General features: G+C 43.8%; 1 protein-coding gene across 5 annotated transcripts in view; it reads left to right on the top strand.

Moving 5' to 3' along the window:
• Positions 1–22,783, top strand: part of AUTS2 (activator of transcription and developmental regulator AUTS2) — a 1,384,488-nt gene that overhangs the window by 1,175,993 nt on the left and 185,712 nt on the right. For 4 of the 5 annotated variants that reach the window (XM_030186244.1, XM_030186241.1, XM_030186242.1 and 1 more), the window contains exon 5: positions 17,538–17,586. In XM_030186244.1, coding sequence (XP_030042104.1) covers positions 17,538–17,586 — 49 coding nt within the window. Of the gene's footprint in view, positions 1–12,327; positions 12,345–17,537; positions 17,587–22,783 lie in introns of those variants that run through there. The other variant, XM_030186245.1, reaches the window with a different exon arrangement.

The following is a 22,783-nucleotide window of genomic DNA, read 5'->3' as shown; positions in this document are numbered from 1 at the left end:
AAACCAGTAATTTAACACACAGACTTTATTTTATTTTTGTTACATTTGTACCCCGCGCTTTCCCACTGGAGGGTTAAGTGACTTGCCCAGAGTCACAAGGAGCTGCCTGTGCCTGAAGTGGGAATCTAACTCAATTCCCCAGGACCAAAGTCCACCACCTTAACCACTAGGCCACTCCTCCACTCTTGCTACTATTTGAGAATCTATATGGAATGTTGCACATTCCATGTAGAAGTCGGCCCTTGCAGATCACCGCAGATCATCAATGTGGCCGCGCAGGCTTCTACATGGAATGTTGCTAGTGGAATAGCAACATTCCATGTAGAATCTCCAATAGTATCTATTTTATTTTTGTTACATTTGCACCCTGCGCTTTCCCACTCATGGCAGGCTCAACGCGGCTTACATGGGGCAATGGAGGGTTAAGTGACTTGCCCAGAGTCACAAGGAGCTGCCTGTTTCCTGAAGTGGGAATCGAACTCAGTTCCTCAGTTCCCCAGGACCAGAGTCCACCACCCTAACCACTAGGCCACTCCTCCTTCTGGTTATCTATATCCCAAAGGGGTCTGCACATGCAGCTCAATGTTGATGTCACTGCACCTCAGACCGAGGGCCACTAGTGAAATATAAAGGAAAGTTAAAAAATCAGTACTAGTCAAACTTTCACTATGAGCAAATGTTTAAGACGGATAGAACACAGTTATGATCAGGCTCACTGCCAGGCTAGCTGGCACCTTGGGCAGTCTGAAGTGGGGTTAGGAACCTCTCTGATGATGTGGTTGACCCACCACAGTTCCTATCCAAGGACACGGTTGGCAGTGTAAAGCTTCGGGAGCACTGCTGCTGCTACACTGGCTTCATAGACTGCTAGATGCCCTCTTATAAGGCATATGGTATTCCCTGAGCCTGAAGCCTTGGGCAGCTTCCTGTCTTGCCCATACCTAGCAACAGCCCTGATGCTAAGAGTAAGTAGAAGAAATGAGGACCAGAGGTTTGAACGTTTGCTCCTCCAGTATCCAGGACCAGGGGCGTAGGCAGACTTTGGCGGGAGGGGGGTCCAGAGCCCGAGGTGAGGGGGCACATTTTCTGGCGCCGCTGCCCCCCCCCCCCCCCGCCAGCTGAGGTCCTCTTCATCCGGCGCAAGGCTTCGTTCTGTTTCTGTGAGTCTAACGTCCTGCACGTACAACGTGCCTTGCGTCGGAAGAAGAGGACCTCGGCTGGTGGGGGTTGGGGTCCCCCGCCAGCAAAGGTAGGTGACGGCGACGGCGGGTTGGTGGCAGGGGGGGGTCGAGAGGGTCATCAGCAGGGGGGTCCAGGGCCAAATCTACGGGGGCCCAGGCCCCACATAGCTACGCCACTGTCCAGGACACTGTAATTTTAGGTAGACAAAGGGGGAGAATTTAAACCAGTGGGCAGAAAGCGATGAAGCAGCTGCACCAGATGTTCAAAAGGCTGGAGTAACATGCACAGAATGGCAGCAGAACAGCTACATCATGCTTTTGAGAAAGTTGAGGCAATTTGCATAGGTTGGCCATAGTTTTATTTCTAACATCAATGATAATGGATTGGCTGGACATTTTGATAAGAGCCTCACTGATTTTGATCAGTCTGAATTATTATGAAGCTTAGGGATAAAACATGGCAAGGGGACATGGATGTTGGATTAAGTATAGAACCAGAGGCGGTGTCCACATTTGTACTGTGTAGTGCCCCTCCATGTTAACCTTTGGCCCAGAGGTGTAGCTACATGGGGTGCAAGGGGAACAGCTGCTCCCCCAAATAGATTTTGAATAAAATGGCACCTATGCGGATAAGCCCTTTAGTTTCTCACTGATGCCTGTTTTACCAAAGGGTCTGCTCCCCCCTGACATCAAAACCTGTCTACGTTTCTGCTCGCCCCACCAAAAAATCAATCCTGCCCACGCCGCTAGTGTGAGTGTGTGTGTGTGTGGGGGGAGGTTATTAAAGACCTATATATAAAGGGGCAAAGATGAAATAATATTAAAGTAAAAATTACTTTAACAGCATTTAGTTACTTTTTATATAGACATATTAGCTGGTGACTGTAGGAATTTACACATGTAGCCCTCAGTGATCCCTTAAGATGGGGTGGAGTTATGGTAGGAGACCTCATACAGCAGAGCTCAGCTTTCTATGGAGACTTCTGTAGAGTTATTATGTGACCGACACTAATAACAATAGAAATAAAAATTACAACTGAAATAATTAGACATATTCCTGTTCCTCCCGCCCCATGGCACTCCCTATCTGTGAATGGAAGGAGGGACTTTTTTTGCATCTCCTGGAAACTATAACCTTCATGACGGGCTCAAAGTCTAATTATTTTACAGCAGTTTGAAGTTCCTAAAGGTGGTGTTACATGTGAGAGGCCATAATTATTTTTGTTTCAACTGCTGTGGTGAAAATTAACAAGAACTAGATAAACAGTGTCCTTGTATATTGGACTTCATTTATTTTTTTTTACTAGTTATATGGGTGAAATTTCAAGACTTTTGCGAGTAAGCCAGTTAAACCCCAGCAATTAAAAATCAGCCCCATTGAGCTGGAGATCTGTTACGTCCTTTTTGGTGCTGATGAAATTATTATTTTTTTTTTTAAAGTTTTTATTTATGCATTTTTTCATAATCATACAAAATCAATACCATCTAATACAGTTCCATCTTCTGATTGGTATAACTTGGTAACATTGCACAAAGCTTTAACTGTTTGAACTATTGACATTAAGTACTAACCATTAAACAAACCCCATCAACCCTCCCTCTCCTCCCCTCCTCCCTTCCCCCCCCCCTGCCCTACCCCTGTAGCCATCTGTATATATACATAGTAACATAATGTAACATAGTAGATGACGGCAGAAAAGACCTGCACGTTCCACCCAGTCTGCCCAACAAGATAAACTCACATGTGCCATTTTTTGTGTATACCTTACCTTGATTTGTACCTGTCTTTTTCAGGGCACAGACCGTATAAGTCTGCCCAGCACTATCCCCACATCCCAACCACCAGCCCTGCCTCCCATCACCAGCTAAGCTTCTGGGATCCCTTCCTTCTGAGCAGGATTCCTTTATGTTTATCCCACACATGTTTGAATTCCGTTACCGTTTTCCTCTCCCACCTCTCGCGGGAGGGCATTCCAAGCATCCACCACTCTCTCCGTGAAAAAATACTTCCTGACATTTTTCTTGAGTCTGCCCCCCCCTTCAATCTCATTTCATGTCCTCTAGTTCTACCGCCTTCCCCTCTCCGGAAAAGGTTCGTTTGCAGATTAATACTTTTCAAATATTTGAACGTCTGTATCATATCACCCCTGTTTCTCCTTTCCTCCAGGGTATACATGTTCAGGTCAACAAGTCTCTCCTCATACGTCTTGTAACGCAAATCCCATACCATTCTCGTAGCTTTTCTTTGCACCGCTTCCATTTTTTTAACATCCTTAGCAAGATACGGCCTCCAAAACTGAACACAATACTCAAGGTGGGGCCTCACCAACGTCTTACAGGGGTATTAAAACCTCTTTTCTTCTGCTGGTCACACCTCTCTCTATACAGCCTAGCAATCTTCTAGCTACGGCCACCGCCTTGTCACACTGTTTCGTCGCCTTCAGGTCCTCAGATACTATCACCCCAAGATCCCTCTCCCTGTCCGTACCTATCAGACTCTCACCACCTAACACATACGTCTCCCTTGGATTTCTACTCCCTAAGTGCATCACTTTGCATTTCTTCGCATTGAATTTTAATTGCCAAACGTTAGACCATTCTTCTAGCTTCCTCAGATCTTTTTTCATGCTTTCCACTCCCTCCGGGGTGTCCACTCTGTTGCAAACCTTGGTGTCATCCGTAAAAAGGCAAACTTTACCTTGTAAGCCTGTATATCTGTATATATAATGCTTATAGGCTCATGTTGTGGGATGATCAAGTATTATATAAGTCACAGATCTTCTGATGCTGAGTTATTTGTCCCTTACGCAATGCGGTGAGCTTAGACATCAGCTGGATATATTTCAGTTTTTCCAGCACGGCCACTGAAGAAATTATTAGTGCTGGTTCCAGAGAGATGGTCAGTGGAGATTGGTCAGGGGTTGCGGGATGCTTTCAGAGTTTCACCACATATAGGGAAGGAAAGGGTTCTAAGACGTATTTTTTAATGTGTTGGGTGTGAGAGCTGGAGGTTAAATGGGAAAGCAGCAATCTCCTGGTACCCTTATCCATCAGTTCCATCATCAAAAGTGACACCGACTGACCCCAGGCTTCCTTTTGCCCCCACACATGAGGGGCAAATTTAAGCCTGGGGTCAGCTGGTATAATTTTGGTGACTGCAATGTCAGGACAGGAACACTAAGAACTGTTCTTCCCCCATTTGAGATTTGCACTCCAAAGGAAGGTGTAGGATGGCAGAAATGAGACTTAGAGGGGCATAATCGAATGCAAACGCCTATCTCCCTGGGCGTCTATGTCCAAAAACGGGTATGTGAAGAGGCGGGACAGACCGTATTATCAAAAAAATGGACATTTTTCAGCTGGGCGTTTGTTTTTTTTAGCAATAATGGAAACTAAAAACGCCCAGCTCAAAAACGTCCTAATCCGAGCCATTTGGTCATGGGAGGGGCCAGGATTCGTAGTACACTGGCCCCCCTGATATGCCAGGACACCAACTGGGCACCCTAGAGGTCAGTGCGGTGGACTTCAGAAAAAGCTCCCACATGCATAGCTCCCTTACCACGGGTGTTGAGCCCCCAACCCCCCTCCCCTAAAACCCACTACCCACAAATGTACAACACTACCATAGCTCTTAGGGGTGAAGGGGGCACCTACATGTGGGTACAGTGGGTTTTGAAGACCTCCCATTTACCAGCACGTGTTACAGGTAGGGGGGGATGGGCCTGGGTCCACCTGGCTGAAGTGTACTGTGGTACCCACTAAAAGTGATCCAGGGACCTGCATACACGCAGGCCTCTAGGACTTGTTGCTGCTATATAACATTGGCACACCAGTTGACACCTGAAGACTAATCTCTCTGAAAACGTCCTTTATTGGAATAAGCATGCTTACTCACAGTTAACTGCAGATCAGAGGTTGTGCCCCACTGGCAACGAGTCTCCCTGGTACTGAGATGAGCAGTAGGTCAGAGCTGGCAGAATGCTGTACAATGCCCTCTTTCAGCCACATTCAAGGTAAGAACTAAGTTCTGTAACGTGGCTAACACGTGAAAGGGATCTAAAACTGGCTTACAAAAATGGCCACTACCTCATGGACTACCGGAAACAAAACAGGGCACACTCTGACCCAGTAAGCAGAGGGAAAAGCACCATGGGAGTAGAGCCTACCAACTACCAACATCGTGAGCATGTAACACAAGCTAGTGGAATCACGGAGCCCTATACCCTACACCCACCACAATACATTGCTGATGTGACTCTGCAGTGCCCTTAACAGAAAAGGTGTCATACTCACCCGAGAGCCACATCGGAACCAGGGAAAGGCTGTCACAGGATAGAACACATTCTGCTGTCATGGAGGTGGGTACGGCATTTGAGGCTGGCATTTGAGGCTGGAAAAAAGTTTTTAAAGTGGGTTTTTTTTTGGTTGGAGGGGGTTAGTGACCACTGGGGGAGTCCAGGGAGGTTATCCCGGATTCCTTCCAGTGGTCATCTGGGCAGTTGGAGCACTTTTTTGGGACTTATTCGTGAAAAAAAAAGGTCCAGAAAAAGTGACCCAAAATCGCGATCAAAACGCCTTTTTTTTCGATTATCAGCTAAAGATGCCCATTTCTCCTTGGCCGATAACCACGCCCCAGTTCCGCCTTCACCACGCCTCCGACACGCCCCCGTCAACTTTACCCGTTTCCGCGACGGATTGCAGTTGGAAATGCCCAAAATCAGCTTTCGATTATACCGATTTGGGCACCCATGGGAGAAAGACGCCCATCTCCAGATTTGGGTCGCAATATAGGCGTTTTTCTCTTTCGATTATAAGCAGGTTAGGGGACTCTTTTCATCTCTTGTTTTGGGTGATGTACCACATTTGACTCTAGGGCAAGATTAATAAAGATATTCTTTTTGGGATGAGCCTGAGGTGTCAGGTAGCTAGAAACACATTAAAATCCCCATATCTACATGTGCCCAGCACCAGGAATAGTGTATTCTGGTATTCACTGAACAGTGGTTTTCAAATACTACAGTTCAGTGAATGTCAGGGTAGCTAAAATGCGATAAAACTATGTATTTCGAGGTCCTTTAGTAAATAAACCTCAACAGCAAATACAGGCTTCTGGAATTCGTTGCCAGAGAATGTGGTAAAGGCGGTTAGCTTAGTGGAGTTTAAAAAAGCTTTGGACGACTTCCTAAAGGAAAAGTCCATAGACCATTATTAAATAGATTTGGGGAAAATCCACTATTTCTGGGATAAGCAGTATAAAATGTTTTGTACTTTTTGGGGATCTTGCCGGGTATCTGTGTCCTGGATTGGCCAGTGTTGGAAACAGGATGCTGGGCTTGATGGACCTTTGGTCTTTCCCAGTATGGCAATACTTATGTACTTATGACTAATTGATGCATCCAGTTATAAGAACATAGAAATGCCATACTGAGTCAGTCCGAAGGTCCATCATGTCCAGTATCCTATTTCCAACAGTGTCCAATAAAGGTCATAAGTGACTGACAGGATCTCCTGCCGGCTGACATTCATCTGATGGCGGTTAGCATTTTTATATCCACTAACGGCTGTGTTCCTGAGTATTCAATGTGGGGCCACGTCCGGGAACCAGAGTTGAATATCCAGTTGTAGGTATGTAACCGGCCAGAATGGCTGCTGACCGGTTAAACTGCATAAGAGACAGCTGGTTGCATAAACACGGACATTCAGCACTAAGGTCCGGTCATGGCCTGGCATTGAATATCCAGGAACAGCACCAGTAATGGCAAAAAGAACATCACTGCTGCCGGCTGAATATTGATCCCATTATGTTAAACCCTAAATAGTTTGAAAACAAATAAGATTTTAACATTTGGCGAAAAAGAATGTAAGAAGGGATCATTCTGATCCGCAATGGAAGAGAGTTCCAGACTTTTTGCTTGAACGTTAAAAGCACTGTCTAAAAATACTTTTACAATGAACATCCTTATTAATCGGATACTTCCATGTAAATAAAATTGAAAAATGAGCTGATTGGTGGCTGAATGAGCAATAATCCGGGTAAGATAATGGGAAGTTGTACCATGCAATATTTTGTGCAACAAACAGCTTTATTTAAAACCATCACGTGCCTTTACATAACAAAGGAGTGACCCGACCCTATCATTATTTTTTAGAACTGTAAGTCAGTTCAGCTGTCACATTTTGTAATCTATGTTGCAATTTAATAATAATTCTTGAATACAGGGAATTACAGTTGAGGAAGTTGCCTGGCTTAATATTTTTAAAATGTTGTGGGCTGAAAAGTGATCTGATCGAAAGAAGCTACACCTTGATGCACACGCATGTGCCTGGGTGGCTTCCCCATGTGACTACAGGAACTCTCACTCTCTTCCCTCTTCCTAGTAGCCTAGTGGTTAGTGCAGTGGACTTTGATCCTGGGGAACTGGGTTTAATTCCCACTGCAGCTCCTTGTGACTGTGGGTAAGTCACTTAACCCTCCATTGCCTCTGGTACAAAATAAGTACCTGAATATATGTAAACCACTTTGAATGTAGTTGCAAAAACCTAAGAAAGGCGGTATATCAAGTCCCATTTCTTAGCCTTGACTTTGCTACTGTTATGGGACACTCAGTCCCAGCCAACCCCAGGTAGGAATCCAAACCTGGATTCCTCTCCACCGCCCATGGGCGGGATTGATTTTTTGGTGGGGCTTGAGCGGAAACGTAGACAGGTTTTGATGTCGGGGGAGCAGACCTTTGGTAAAACAGGCATCAGTGAGAAACTAAAGGGCTGATCCACATAGGTGCCATTTTATTCAAAATCTGTTTGGGGGAGCAGCTGTTCCACTTGCACCCCACGTAGCTACAGCTCTGGGCCAGAGGTTAACATGCTTTATGTGAAGATAGCTCAAATGCTAAATCTAAGTGTTGGCCTATAGACTCATTGAGAGCGCTGCAATGCAGAAGGACCTGGGTTGGATTCATGATTGGCCTTTTGGGAAAAAGGAAGGGAATTGGGACTTGATATACCACCTTTCTGAGGTTTTTGGAACTACATTCAAAGCAGTTTACATATATTCTGGTACTTATTTTGTACCAGGGGCAATGGAGGTTTAAGTGACTTGCCCAGAGGCACAAGGAGCTGCAGTGGGAATCAAACTCAGTTCCCCTGCTCTAACCACTAGGCTACTCCTCCACTACCCTGTTTCCCTGAAAGTAAGACATCCCCCGAAAATAAGACCTAGTAGAGGTTTTCCTGAATTGGTAGATATAAGGCCTCCCCCGAAAGTAAGACCTAACAAATTTTTGTTTGAAAGCAGGGCCGCCGAGAGGCAGACAAGGCCGCCCCCCCACCCGAGGTCGCCGGGCCCCCCCTCCACCCACCCTCCGTTGCTTCCGGAACTAACCTTAAACGCCTCCTTTCACCTTCGCAGCAAGCAGCAGCAGGGCAGACCTCTCCTTCCTTCCTTGCCCCGCCCTCACGGACGTCACGTCAGGCGAGGGCGGGACACAGAAGGAAGGAGTGGCCTGCCCTGCTGCTGCTTGCTGCGAAGGTGAAAGGAGGCATTTAAGGTTAGTTCCGGGAGCGACAGAGGGCAGGCGGGCCAACCCCGATGTTTCCCCGACAAATAAGACAGCCCCTGAAAATAAGACCTAGCGCATTTTGGGGGGCAAAAATTAATATAAGACAGTGTCTTATTTTCAGGGAAACACGGTAGCAACATTCCATGTAGAGGCCTGCCCTTGCAGATCAGCAATGCGGCCGCGCAGGCTTCTGTTTCTGTGAGTCTGACGTCCTGCACATATGTGCAGGACGTCAGACTCACAGTAGCAACATTCCAGAATCTCAAATAGTAGCAACAGCAACATTCCATGTAGAATTTAGAATCTCAAATAGGGAAAGGGAAATGGGACTTGATATACTGCCTTTCTGAGGTTTTTGCAACTACATTCAAAGCGGTTTACATATATTCAGGTACTTATTTTGTACCAGGGGCAATGGAGGGATAAGTGACTTGCCCAGCGTCACAAGGAGCTGCAGTGGGAATTGAACAGTTCCCTAGGATCAAAGTCCACTGCACTAACCACTAGGCTACCCCTCCACTGTGGAACTGCAACACCTAGAGGCTCGATTTAGGGTCCCTGAATGCCTGGTGTATGGCCTTTAATCAAAGACTTTTTCTGTGATGAATGGATTCAAGTATCCTGGGGCGGAGGAGGTGTAATGTAAGCTAGGATTTAAAAATCCCCAGGTAATTAGAAATGATGACTCACAGTGCCAGCTTCCTCTCCTCCTTCTGATTGAGCTGGAACAGAGCTTCCAAGTTACCTAGTGCCAGAAGGATGATTTTAAGCCAGTCCTGGATTTCTGCCCACCTCATCCCGATGCCTTATGGAACCCACAGCACTGATTTTAATGGGTAGAATCAGGGATTACAAATGCCACTCTGCTTCGAGATGTGAGTTTAGCACTAGGACTGGCCAAAAGTCTCCCTCCTGGAACTGGGTAACTTGGCAGCTCTGCTGGAAGTCCAAAGAGTAACGGGAAACTGCCTGGGCAAAAAAAAAAAGGAAACCAGAGATGGGGGGGGGGGGGGGGAGGGAATAAAATTACAAACAATGTGTGGTTTCAAATTTGTCACCAGTTTCTGGCCTTTCAGAAAGGTGTCTTTATGTCACCTTCTTACTGGCCTGCTAGCTTCCACCTGCTTTCTGACTGGATGTGTTACAAGGCAGGGGCATAGCCAGACTTCGGCGGGAGGGGGGTCCAGAGCTCGAGGTGAGGGGGCACATTTTAGCCCCCCTTGGCACCGCTGACCCCCCTGCCATTTGTGACCCCCCCCCCGCTGCCGCCGCCACCACCACCACCAACAACTTTGACCCCCCCCTGCCGACGACCCTCTCGACCCCCCCCCCCCGTCGCCGTCACCTACCTTTGCTGGCGGGGGACCCCAGCCCCCGCCAGCTGAGGTCCTCTTCTTCCGGTGCAAGGCTTCGTTCTGTTTCTGTGAGTCTGACGTCCTGCACATTGTACTCATATGTGTATACCTTACCTTGATTTGTACCTGTCTTATTCAGGGCACAGACCGTATAAGTCTGTCCAGCAGTATTTCCCACCTCCCAACTACCAGTCCCGCCTCCCATCACCGGCTCTGGCACAGACCCCGTATAAGTCTGCCCTCCACTATCCTAGCCTCTCAACCACCAACCCCTCTTCCCCCCGCCACCCAATTTCAGCTAAGCTTCTGTGGATTCATTCCTTCTGCAACATTTATATGGAACCTTAGTTTCATTGTTGGTTTATACATTATTCTGGTACTCAGTCAAAATAGCCCCAACAAAAAGGCCCCGACAAAATAGCCCCAACAAAAAAAGCACCCGACCATAACAGCCACTGTCAAAATGGCCTGCCCACAATATAGCCCTTGAAAACAGCAAGGCAGGCGATACGTAAACTCCAAGACGGAAAACAACAGAGCAGATCAGTGGACAATCAACATGAATTTATTAATAAAACATTAAAAAGCCCGACACAGGCCGTGTTTCGCCTGTGGCATGTCTCTTACCCTGTGTACAGCTCCCATGTGCATTGTTTTGAACAGAAAAAAAATTCCTGCAGAGACAGCAGGTGCAAAACTGTGGGTGATTTTTTCTCCTTAGGCAATAATGAGAATAAACCTACCCTGTTGCTTTTACCACTGCTGCAAACCCTGCTACTTTCGGGGTTTGCAGCAGCCCCCTAAATTTGTTCTCTAATAAAAAGGTATCACCTACACTTATTTGTTGATTTGGGGTTTTGCACATCCAAATGGGGGAGGGAGGAAGAGGCTCCATCATCTGGGTGTATAAAAGTAACAATAACTTAATAAGTAGATGCAGTACCTCGTGCCAGAAGCCACATTACTCCCAGAAGGTGAAGGGTTAACAATGCTGCAGCTAGAGGTGAAATGAAAAGTTGGGTAAAGTGCATGAGTTAGGAAGATGAAAGGGCAAAGGATAATGAAGGGGCAGTAACAGAATAGAGGCAGGTGCTATGGAGCTCCTGGAAAACCAAGAGAAGTGACAGAGATGTCCTGTAAGAGACGGGAGCAGAAGGTCAGAGATGGGGCAAAGAGCTGAAAGAGGGACAGCCTGACAAAAGAGACAGGTTTATGGTGGAGGCAAAGAAAGCCAGCTCTCGGCGGCAAGGTGGGAGGGCCAGAGGGTTGGGAATAGTCAGAAGCAGTGACATGGCAAAGGGGAGGTGGGACTGGGCAGAGCAGAGGCAGGTAGGCTGCTTGTGTAGGAAGCGGGAGGAGGGGCGGCTGCGCCTGTGGGAAGTGGCCAGGCTGGGAATGCGGAGGACTCCGAGCGAGCTGGCACAGAGGAAGGCTGCCGGCCCGGGGAGCTCCTATGCAGCCACTGAGGGAGAGGCGGCTGCGCGAGCAGACAAAAGCCCAGCCAGCCGGAGAGCTTGCTGCATCGCACGGCCACTTCCAGAGCGCGGACGGCTTACGCGGATCTTGCAAATGGAATTCCCTTGCAGCGTTTTGACAGAGAAACTGTTCTTGCCGTGGCAGATCGGGGAGTCTTATAAAATCAGGTCCGAGGGCGAGACAGAAAAACAAAGCGATTGCTGACTTTTTGTCCTCCTTGAAATCTGGGGGCTGGTTGGTTTGTCCTTGCTTTTTTTTCCTGCTGGCTCCCGACTGGGGGTTTAGAAGGGGAGCAGCAGAAGTGGCCGGCGACTGCGGGGAGCGAGGTGCAGGCGCTGAGGGTGGATGGGGGGCTGAAGGAGGCTCTCGCCCCCTTGCATAGGGGCTTTCTTTGTCCTCCGGCTGCTGCTGCCTGAGCTTCTCTGTGCACCTCATCTCGGGAGACCGTCTTCTTTTTGCAAGGGCGAGGGAGAGAGAGAGAGAACAAGCTTTCAGTTCCTCCCTTCCCCCCGTTTTCACATCAGGATGTCTGCCTTGGGGTTTACTGGCTGCAAGAAATCGCCCTTTGCTGGATTATTCGTCTCGGTTGTGTTTCGAAGCTGAAATCCTCCTCCCCAGCACCCGCAAAACTACTGACAACGTTGCCCCCTTTCTCCCCCCTCCCCTCCAAATCTGGATCGTACTGTAGCTTGTCGGAGACCAGAACGGGAGCAAATCCCCATCTTCTCACTTTGAAAACCTAAAACAAATCGAATGCAAGCCTTGGAAAACAGGTAGGCATCGTTCGTTTCAGTGCATTATTCTCAACCTTGCATAGGCAATCGTGTTTTTTTTTCTTTAAGCTGTTCGGTTATTGTGCTCGGCTTGGCTATAAGATCGTGCTTTGTGTTTGTGCATGAATGTGTTTTTACCTGAATACCGTTTACTGTTTTTGTTTATTGAATTCATTTAAAGTCATTCTTTTTTTTTTGCTTCTAATTCCTGTCTGGTTTGAGAGAGAGAGGTTACACGAATTTGAGAAAGCGGTAGACCGGTTTCACTTGCTCTTTTCATCTGTTTTGAAGAGAGGATAGAAAGGGGGGAGGTTCAGACAGTCTTAACCTGGTTTAGGATTGACAATGATTCCTCTGATGCCTTGACATCTACAGAAATACATAATGGGTTTAGTGGTGTGCACGGTTGAGAAATGTGTAGCTGGGAACCAGCCGTTGTGTTACCAATATTTTTTTTATTCTTTAAAAACACCCGTAAAACAAACAAGGAACCGCGCTGTCTTTAGCGTGCAATGCCCAAACGAACGAAATCGACCTGTGAAAAATACATCTTTCTCCCGTTTATGCTTGCATAACTTTTTTTTTTTTTTCTTGTTTCACAGAGGAGACGGCGTATCTGTGGCTTTACAATTGCTTTATTTTTCACGGGCACAGCCAGTCACACATTGTACTTTCAGGAAACATTATGTCCGAGTGTGGAACAACAGAAGGGGGGGGGGGGGGGGGGGAAAGCTGCCTTTCTTTGAAAGGATTCATCTGGTCACTCGGGATGGGCAAAAGAGGGGCGAGAATGATAAGAAAGGCACAGCAATTCTTGTTAGAAAAAAGAGGGGAATACAGGTGGCGACTGCACCTCCCTTCTTAAAAAAAAAATCAACAACAAAAAAAGGTGTGAGCCAAATCGATAGATAACTGTCTAGAGATAGATTTAACCTAAACGGAGCATGAGGAAAGCCAGCAGAAATAAACCAGGATGATCCTTTGGTGTCTTTTTTTTTTTTTTGTCCGGGGTGTCTGTTAAGGCTGATAATGCTACACCATCTTCAAGGACTTTAGGATACCTGATATCGCCCTCCCCCCACCCCAACCTATAATTTATGGAATAGGATAGGAATAATAGCTGCCTATTTCATCAGAGACGCTATGTGATGCTTAAGTAACGTTCCTGACTCTTCTCCAGAGATCAAAATGGACCATCTAGTCCCAGCTCAACACACACCTCCCCAGACAGGGGACTTTGGGGAGAGAGATGAAAACAAAAAAGGGACAGTTTGATATTTAGTGATCAATATTCATTGCACGGGGTGATGAAGTCACTGCCAAAGCTGAGCCTAATGTAAGCAGAATGGCTCTGCTCTCAGCATGTCGGCTGAGAAATAGTATTTTTGCTGGTCTTAAGTAGAAATAAAGATAACAGGCAATCTGTAGGTGAGACCTTTTTTTATTGGACTAAGGAAATATATTTCTGGCTGTCCTTGGACTTCAGGGCAAGTGCAAAATGAGCGGAGGATGATGTTACTCAACACAGGGTAACCGCAGGTTACTTCTTTTACTAGGAAAGCATTTTTTTACTTCTTATTTAGATTTGGATTCTGCATTTTACCTCCTGCTGTGTTCATTCACTCTTGTTTTACAAGTAGAGGTTATGGCAGAACATATTCCATTTGAAAATCTTGTCTGTACAGTATCTTATATCACTACAGGCTGCCAATAGCTTTGTTGAAGCCATTTTAAAAAGCAATAATTCAATTCATAATGCCTCAATCCTCCCCCCCCCCCCCCCCAAAAAAAAAAACCCAAACAAAAGTAGTTGGAAGACCTATATTTCTGGCAGTGCACCCAGCTGAGACGGCTGTCAACACAGCAAAGAAATGTGTGACTGTCTTATATGTGTGTGTGTCATGTGTGCGTGTGTACACACATACAGATTTAATTTAATAAATGTGATTTTCCAATTAAAGTCTGAAATATATTTATTTTAAGGGGGAGAAAGTGCAGGAGATAAAGCTGTCCATAGCTGAACTGTGTGGTAATCTTATTTGGATCATAAATTTCTTTCAGACTAGTTTTTTGATTTTGTTCCCCAACTTTGCCTTGGAATTCCACCTGGCAAGGGCATGTCTTATAGCTGAGAAGGCTGTGTGATATCTCTCTTCGACTGGGCAAGGTTTACTTTTCTTTGTTTTGTGAAAATTTAGGCCAGAATTAAACAGAGAGCTACTGCTTTGAAAAGAGTATTTGATAGTTCAGTTTTAGGGATCAAATGGGAAGAAGTGTCCTGGAGTGAGGATTTGGTTTGATTGTTTGCCTTTTAAAATCCGAGCCCGAGGCAAAGTACATTTTGCTATAGTAGGTATTTTCTTGTCCCTAAAGGAAATCTAAGTTGTCTACCTGAGACAATGGGGTGATTTCCCCATATTCATAAGGCACATTTAGTGGGAGAGGATTTGAACCTTTGCATCCTCTCACCACCAGGCTTCTCTTCCATGTTGACTATAATGACGATAAAATATTGGTATCTTCTTAAGGCCACTTGCATGTCATGTCTGTGTACGGGGGAATGTTGAACTGATGTATTGCATTCAGTCAGAATCAGCGAGTGGCTTTGCAAAAAATGAATTCCTTAATCCATTTATCACTTTTTAGCAATCGCTTCCCAAATTTGTGTTATGTGTAACAATTGATCATGCAAAATGCATTAGGTAGCTCCTTATAAGCAGCTTTCTCAGTGGTGTGTCTCCAGTGTGATAACCTACTGACAAGAATCTCTTGGACCTTAGGAAGGTTTTCTGAAAGATTCTTAAAATTATCATCTTGAGCCTAGGAAGACTATTTTTTTTTCATCTTTCGAGAAAAGGTTTGGTGAATGGTTGAGTCCTTGTTTTCCTACGGCTGGTAACAGTAAAGATATTTTGGTGCCAGTATGCTTATTTCTGCCAGGCCGGGCATCTGCATGAATATTTCCTGATTGTCTAGTCAGCCTCTTTTGCCATGTAGTTCGTTCTTAAAACAACAACAAAAAAAGTATATATCTAAAATATATGTAAACATAAAAAAAATGAGTTTGTCAAATGACCAAGGGGACATGACACCAAAATGATGCTATTGAAAATGTATTCTTTTTTGTAGCACATGGAGCCAAGTTCGAGGGTGTATTGTATGGCGTTTAAATATAATCACTATCACATACGTACAATGAAAATACACTAGCAAGAATAAATTTTTCTGAAAGTGTTTGGCTTGCCCCATATTCCTAATTTGAGTTTTCTTGGTTTCAGATACTGTAAAAGAGAGTATCGGAGAATAACCCAATCCATTGCTTACTAGTTACGTAAATCCAAGTAAAATAGCACAGTTAAACAGACAAGAGACTAGGAGAGCAGCATCTAAGACCCGGTACACAGTGGTAATCATTCAGAACATGGAGGAGGAGTAATACCAGATAATCCCTAACAGAGAATGAAGGGAATTCAATTTTATATTGGCTATGACAACTGACATTCAGCGAGAGATGTCTAACCCTTGTGTGAGATCCAGGAAAAGTCCAAATGTAATTGTCCACATCAGATTTAGAAAACAGAAGCTGAAATGCATTTAGTATTTGTGTTACAAGAAAGATCCTTGTAGTATAATTAAATTGAATTTTAGTTAGTAAATATTTTGAAACATGTCAATGAAATCCTCATTTTGATGAAGGTATTGAATGCAGTGGTAAATTTAATATATACTGAATAGTATAAGGTCATATGCTTGTTAGGTTTATCTATGTCTGTAGATGTTGATTTATCGTATGTGTGTGTGTGTGTGTATTTACATAGGTGGATAAAGAGAGTGGGATATAATACTGTATTCTTTTTATTAAGGTATGGGGTGTTTTTTGTACTTTTCAGACAGATTTTTGCACAGGTACTCTGCTAAATCATGGTTCTTTTGCAATCTTAGAATTATATTGCTTGTGATGGCCTTTCCATGGTATTTTCTTCTTGACTTTTCACATTTGAGGAGTGGAATTACCTGTTTCTTTTTTCTATTGATGAGAATAAACCTCCAGTGAGGGTAGCAAAAGCCTTGTCTCATGCACTTACAAAAATTAAGACCACAATAATTAACATGTGTGTCCATCTTTTCAAAGAAAAAGGCAAGAAGGAAAATTGCAGTACATAGAGGGACGCTGGCTTATCTATATGCAGTTATCTCATCTACATTTATTAGCCTGTTACGTTGCATCTATTTGTCTGTCTCATTGACTTTCTGTGAAACTTTCATAAGCAGCCCCCCAAAATAACTGAATATGAAATCTGTGAAATCCATGAAATATAAAATTATGCCAGTCAAAAATTAAAATCACATCAGAATCATTCATGATAATCAATATACACAATTGACATAGATTCAGATTGACAGAAATTCAGTGGATGGTTGCTATTTACAAGTCTAAAATGTGTGTGTGTGTATATATATATATATGTATGTATGTATGTATATAAGAAAATGAAAAAAAATGCAGAGAGATTCCCTACCCCACCCTCACTGTTTATGAACAAGGCAACTGAAGAAACAGTGTATCTGATAATTAAATCATCAGTATACAGTTTAAATTAAATCACTTTAAGCAGCAGCAATAGTACAACTAAATAGAAGTTTAGGCAGATGGAACTTAGGGTGAAGAAACAGCCTTTTATGTCCCTTTCATTCTCTCCACTACAAAAATAACTTTTTGCCCATAAAATCTCTAGAAGCATTGGGCGGTAAAGCACAGTCAAACAGCACCACCTAATGGTGGTATTCTGGAAACTACAGCTGTCTAGTGTCTATTGTTTGACATCCAACCACCACACAGCAGCAGTGGCTGCTTAGGAATCAGAGCGTGTGGGCATCGATCAGCCAACAGAAGCCCACAAATCCTTGTCATTGATGGAGGAATTAATGTAAAAAAAAAGAACGAAAATCATTCAAAATAATATTTTTATGGGATTCTTTCTGACTTATGTTTCCTAAAGAGTGATAGCGTCCTTAGCGGCGGCCATGGCCCTTAAAGCATATGATTGGACTGCTTCTCTGTTTACTGGGGGTCGTTTCACTATCAGTGTGGACAGTTAGCACGTGATAATGACTGCTGCGGAATGGGTGCTGGCTCAGAAATGCATTTCCTCGGTATTAATGATCTTATCTTTTTTTTTTTTTCTGTTCAAGGCTTCTGATGCCAGCTCAGAGAAGCTGTTTAACGCCATAACAAATCAAGGTAAGACTGTGAGATGTGCTATAGTAGTGTGGATTTTCTGGTCTTCCTGCTGACAGATATATTTTGAGCATCAGTGGCTGATAACCCATAGCGCTGTGTTCTGTAAGTGGTGCAGTCAGTCTGCAGCTTGGATTGCATCGCTGCTGTTTATAGCAGTGTATTTTGATGATATCACTTACATATATGCGACACTGAAGTCTTTGCAGGTAGTGGTACCTTTAAGAAGTGACCAATAAAAAAAAAGTTCTTGAGCATGAGCTATGAGATCTCTGGAATCGTATTAAGGCTTTGCAATGCAATACTGACGTAAAATACTCAATTCAGTAAAAAATAATTTAAATACCAGTGCCTGCAAATGAGCTTATTCCGAATCATCTTCATATAAACTTATTATAATACCATCACCAGTGAATAAAGGGTGCAAAATTGACTTAATTTTGTTGAGTATCTGCTTCAGTGTTTCCCACATCAGTACTGGAGTACCCTCTTGTCAGTCAGGTTTTCAGGATAGCCACAATGAATATGCGTGAGATTGATTTGCATTCGCTGCCTCCGTTATATGCAAATCTTTCATGCATATTCATTGTGGCTATCCTGAAAACCTGACTGGCAAGCGAGTACTCCAGGACCGACTTGGGAAGAAACATCTAGGCTAGAAAATAAACTAGCCAATGTGGACCACTGATTGCAACAGCATTGTGTGTTTTCTGTTTTGCACTAGCTTGTTGTTGACTGTGCAGTAGAAATGCAACACTAAGCCTAAAACATAAGTACATATTTAATCCCCCATTTCTTTAAAGTGTAGTGTGAGGGCACAATGACTAGAATTTAACCAGGGATACTAGGGGTGTGCATTTGTTTGAAATGTTAGCGACGCTTCCCTTCGTGTCATTTTTTTTTCCCCTAAAGGACGGGAACAAAAATCTGAAATTTACTATTTAAGAAGAGTGCATTTTCCAAACGAGAACGCTCGATATGTGGATCGAGTATGCTGTTTCTGAAGAGTGCACACTAGTTACAATATTGATCTTGAAATAGAAAAAAGAAAATGTAACAAAAATGAAAATTCCTTTAAATGACATGGGAAACTAAATGAAATGAAAGTATTTTGGGCTGCATGCCTCTGATTGATACAGGAAAGACACATTTGCCTTCAGCTGCATAAGAGGGAGGGGCTTCATTAGCTAGTTTATGTTTATTAAAAATTTTAATATACCACCACTTCTAAAAAGATAGCAGCGGTTTATAATAAAATTCAAAGCAAAAACAGAAAGGAACTCCATAAATAATAGGGCAGAACAATCACACAGGAGCAAGCACAACTGAAAAGGCAACTGATATCACATAGCCCAGAGTCAACTGGCAGGAGGGGTATAACCAAATGCAAGAGAAAAAACGTGTGTTTTAAGTAATATTTTGAAACAATTGAGCTCTTTGGGCGTTTATTCTGTGGCACCATCAACACAACTTGTTGAAATATAATTAGCAGTGGAGGGTTGGGGGAGTATGGGTGGGAAGAAAATGTCAAACTGTTGATGATATGATTGTTCTTATGCTCATGTTTAGAAGATTTGGCTCTGTAACATACAAGTTGCAGAGCTTGTTGTTTATTTATTTTCAATTTCATCAATAAAAAATGTTGAAACATAAGTAATATTTTGAAACAAGTGAATGACAGTTTGGAACGAAGTGCCGGGGGTAGATCATTCCATAGCTTAGGAGCTAGAAAGAAAAAATGCAGAGCCAGGGATAGACTCATAGTGGGCCAATTTTGGTGAAGGAAGCACCAGGCGATTGGAGCCCAAGGGAAGGAGAGAATGGGAAGGAGTGTAAGGAATAATAAGAGAGGAAAGATAGGCCGGGGAACCACAATGAAGCATTTTAGGGGTAAGACAAAGGATTTTACTACTACTACTACATATCATTTCTATAGCGCTACTAGACGTACGTAGCACTGTATACTTGAACGTGTAGAGACAGTCCCTGCTCGACAGAGCTTACAATCTAATCAGGACACGCAAACAGGACAAAGAGTAGCAAGATTCTGTGCAGAATCCTAAAGAATAGCAAAATTCTGGAATCCCAACGAGTATCAAGATTCTGTGCAGAATTCCAAGGAGTAGTAAGATTCCGAAATCCCAAAGACTACTACTGCTACTTATCATTTCTATAGCGCTACTAGACGTTTGCAGCGCTGTACACTCGAACATGAAGAGACATTCTAATTACAATCTAATCAGGACAAACAGGGCAGACATGGGTACTCTACAAGTGAATAGGGGTTAGGAGTTACAAGCAGCTTCAAAAAGGTGGGCTTTTAGATTTTAAGCCAAAAACGATATTTAACCGGCAACCAATGGAGTGAAGATAGAAGGGGTATAATAGAATCGAATCTGTAGGTGAAAGGTCTGTAGCAATGATTCAGTCCATCTGTCTAGGGGTATTATGGACTTGATTCAGTAAATGGAGCTGAAAAATAGACAGCAGAAAAACTCGGTGTTCATTGCTGTTCTATAATGGGCTCTCAGGGATGAGCACTCTTCATAGAATAGCACCGAGCAGGGATTCCCATGCCAAACTTGGGGTATGAGCACTTATGCCAGCTGAAACCTGGAGTAAATCCTGGCATGCAAGTTATAGGTGGATCCATGGAATTTTATACTACTGTGTGCACCTTGTGAGAATGCCTCTGAACTACCTTATGCCCCTCCTATGGCCATGCCTCCATGTGGGTTGCTCGCTATGGGATTTGGGCACGCAGGCTTATAGAATAGCCCACAGCCAGATTTTTATTTTATTTTTATTACATTTGTACCCCGCGCTTTCCCACTCATGGCAGGCTCAATGCAGCTTATATGGGGCAATGGAGGGTTAAGTGACTTGCCCAGAGTCACAAGGAGCTGCCTGTGCCTGAAGTGGGAATCGAACTCAGTTCCTCAGTTCCCCAGGACCAAAGTCCACCACCTTAACCACTAGGCCACTCCTCCACTCCACCAATAATTGATGCCAATTAACATCAATAATTCATAGCATCCAATTATAGATGTTAGTTGGCTCATTATCAATTAGGTTTTATAGAATCCGGTGGTATATCTTAGTGATAGCAACTACCTCACCTTTAGAAGGAAGCTAAAAACCTTTCTATTCCTAAAGACCACAACATGAGACTCCAACCTCACTGTTCATTCCTAATTCTGGAGTCCCACTCCTCCTATGACCCTCTCCCCTTGAACCACTTCTTGCGTCAACATACCCATGTCATTGTAATCTCTTAGTTTAACAGATGTAAACCGCACTGAACCCTGAAAAGGGGATTTTAACGGTATGTAAGACCTGAATTGAATTAAAGTTGACCACATTTTTTTGGCGGAGGGAGGAGAATGGTGCATAGGCCTGCTACCTACCTTACTGAAAATGACTTTGGTCTAAGATACAGGTGAGGTAATAGTACTGAAAGTAAGGAACTTCATACATAGAATGTGGTGTTCACTAACAGCTATATTGAGTGCTGTGAGGGAGGGTATCTTCTAATACTTTTCCAAATTTATAATTTATTTGGTCATTTTCTTCTTCAGATTTTATCCCCCCTTTTTACTAAGCTGCACTAGCGGCTGCCATGCGCTAATGCCGACACAGCCCATTCACTTTGAATGGGTTGTATTGGTATTGTACAGCCGCCACTAGGCGGCTTAGTAAACAGAGGGGCTAGTGACTGAATGGTGCACTCTGATTTCTAAAATAAAAACCAAGTCACTATTATTTAGCTGCATTCATGCACAAAATCATCCATGTTTATCTAGGTTTAGTCTTTATCTACATCATGTGCTGTCCCTAAGTCAGTTGTCTACTTCTTTTCGATTGTTTGAGCTCTCGGATAAGATGTATAATTAAAGACAGGATTGTGGACTTCCCTAGACACATAGGGGAGGAGTAGTTGCACCAACCAAATGGATCAACTTTTCAGAGCCTGACCATGACTTAAAAATTGCTCAAGGAATTTTAATGCGTGCTGTATACATCTCCAAGCCTTGTTTCTTCAATTTACTCGGAAACATGACACTATATTGTAGATGCTTGTGAGTTACACTATCCAAAGGGAGGAAGCAGGCTTTGCACTCCTTTCCAGGTGAGGGGGGAGGGGGAGAGGAGGCAGGTAGGAGTAAAAGGAAGACTGTGTGTTTAAGTGACCCAAGGCAGCAGACCACGTGTGGCTGTGCCGCTAATTTGCTGTAAAAAGCTTTGGAATTTGAGCCGCCCTGCCTTGAGCTTAAGCCAGATGAATTCAAGCCAACCCAGTGAATCAACATTCCTCCCTGATAGTCTGTAACCAAGGGTGAAGGGCTCTCTTCAGTTTAAAGAATGGAAAGTGATTGATGAAGAGCAGGCCTTGTTTCTCTTCCCTTCATTTTCTTTGTGAATCAGACACATTTCCCACATTCTTATTTTTGTTTACTTACAGAGTTTGATTTGTGGCATCTATTTGGTTGTGAATAACCATCCTTGACAAGGGGCCTTTCTTCTTGGGTACTTTTCTGTGGTGATTTAGTTCCCTTGAAAGGATTAAGGTTTCTTTGTGCAGTCTAAAATCAACATAGGCTTTTCTGAGCTTTGCTTGGGAAACCATACACAAATAAGCTTTCTAGCTGATGGTAAATTATTCTTTCACCCTCTATTTCCATCAAAATGGCTTCTTTCTTTTCTCCTCCTGAGTTTCCCCTTCATGCCATATGCAAATTCCTGTTGGGTAACATGAATGACAGGGGAAGGAATCAATGCAGATCCAGGTGCTGAAAGTTAGGATAACTGGTATGTTTTTTTTCTAACTGGGAGAAGATTAAGGAAGAAAAAAAAAAAAAAAACAAGCTCAGAGCCAGTTTTGTTAAGGGGATTAGTATTCAAACGGTAAATATCAGGAAAACAACTTGAAAAGGGGTCAATTGTTTAGCGATAATGTCAGTATTTGCTGGAAGGCAGGTGCAGAGCTTTTTGTTAGGTTCTGTGGCCCTTGCCACAACTTCAGCACTTCCAGTCTTTAGTGGTCGGCTGGTTGATCAGATTGTCGAGAAGCTGTCGGTTGGTTGTGTGTGAAGTTCTTACAGAAAGTATCACTTCAAGTGTAGTCTTCCAAACTTGTACAAGAATACTTGTTAGAGGCAATGGCAAAATAATGCTGTAAGGTCTTTGTTATGCTGGTGAG

Source organism: Microcaecilia unicolor, chromosome 13 (genome assembly GCF_901765095.1).
Source record: "Microcaecilia unicolor chromosome 13, aMicUni1.1, whole genome shotgun sequence".
NCBI classification, from domain to species: Eukaryota; Metazoa; Chordata; class Amphibia; order Gymnophiona; family Siphonopidae; genus Microcaecilia; species Microcaecilia unicolor.
This window is presented reverse-complemented; position numbering and strand designations above follow the sequence as displayed.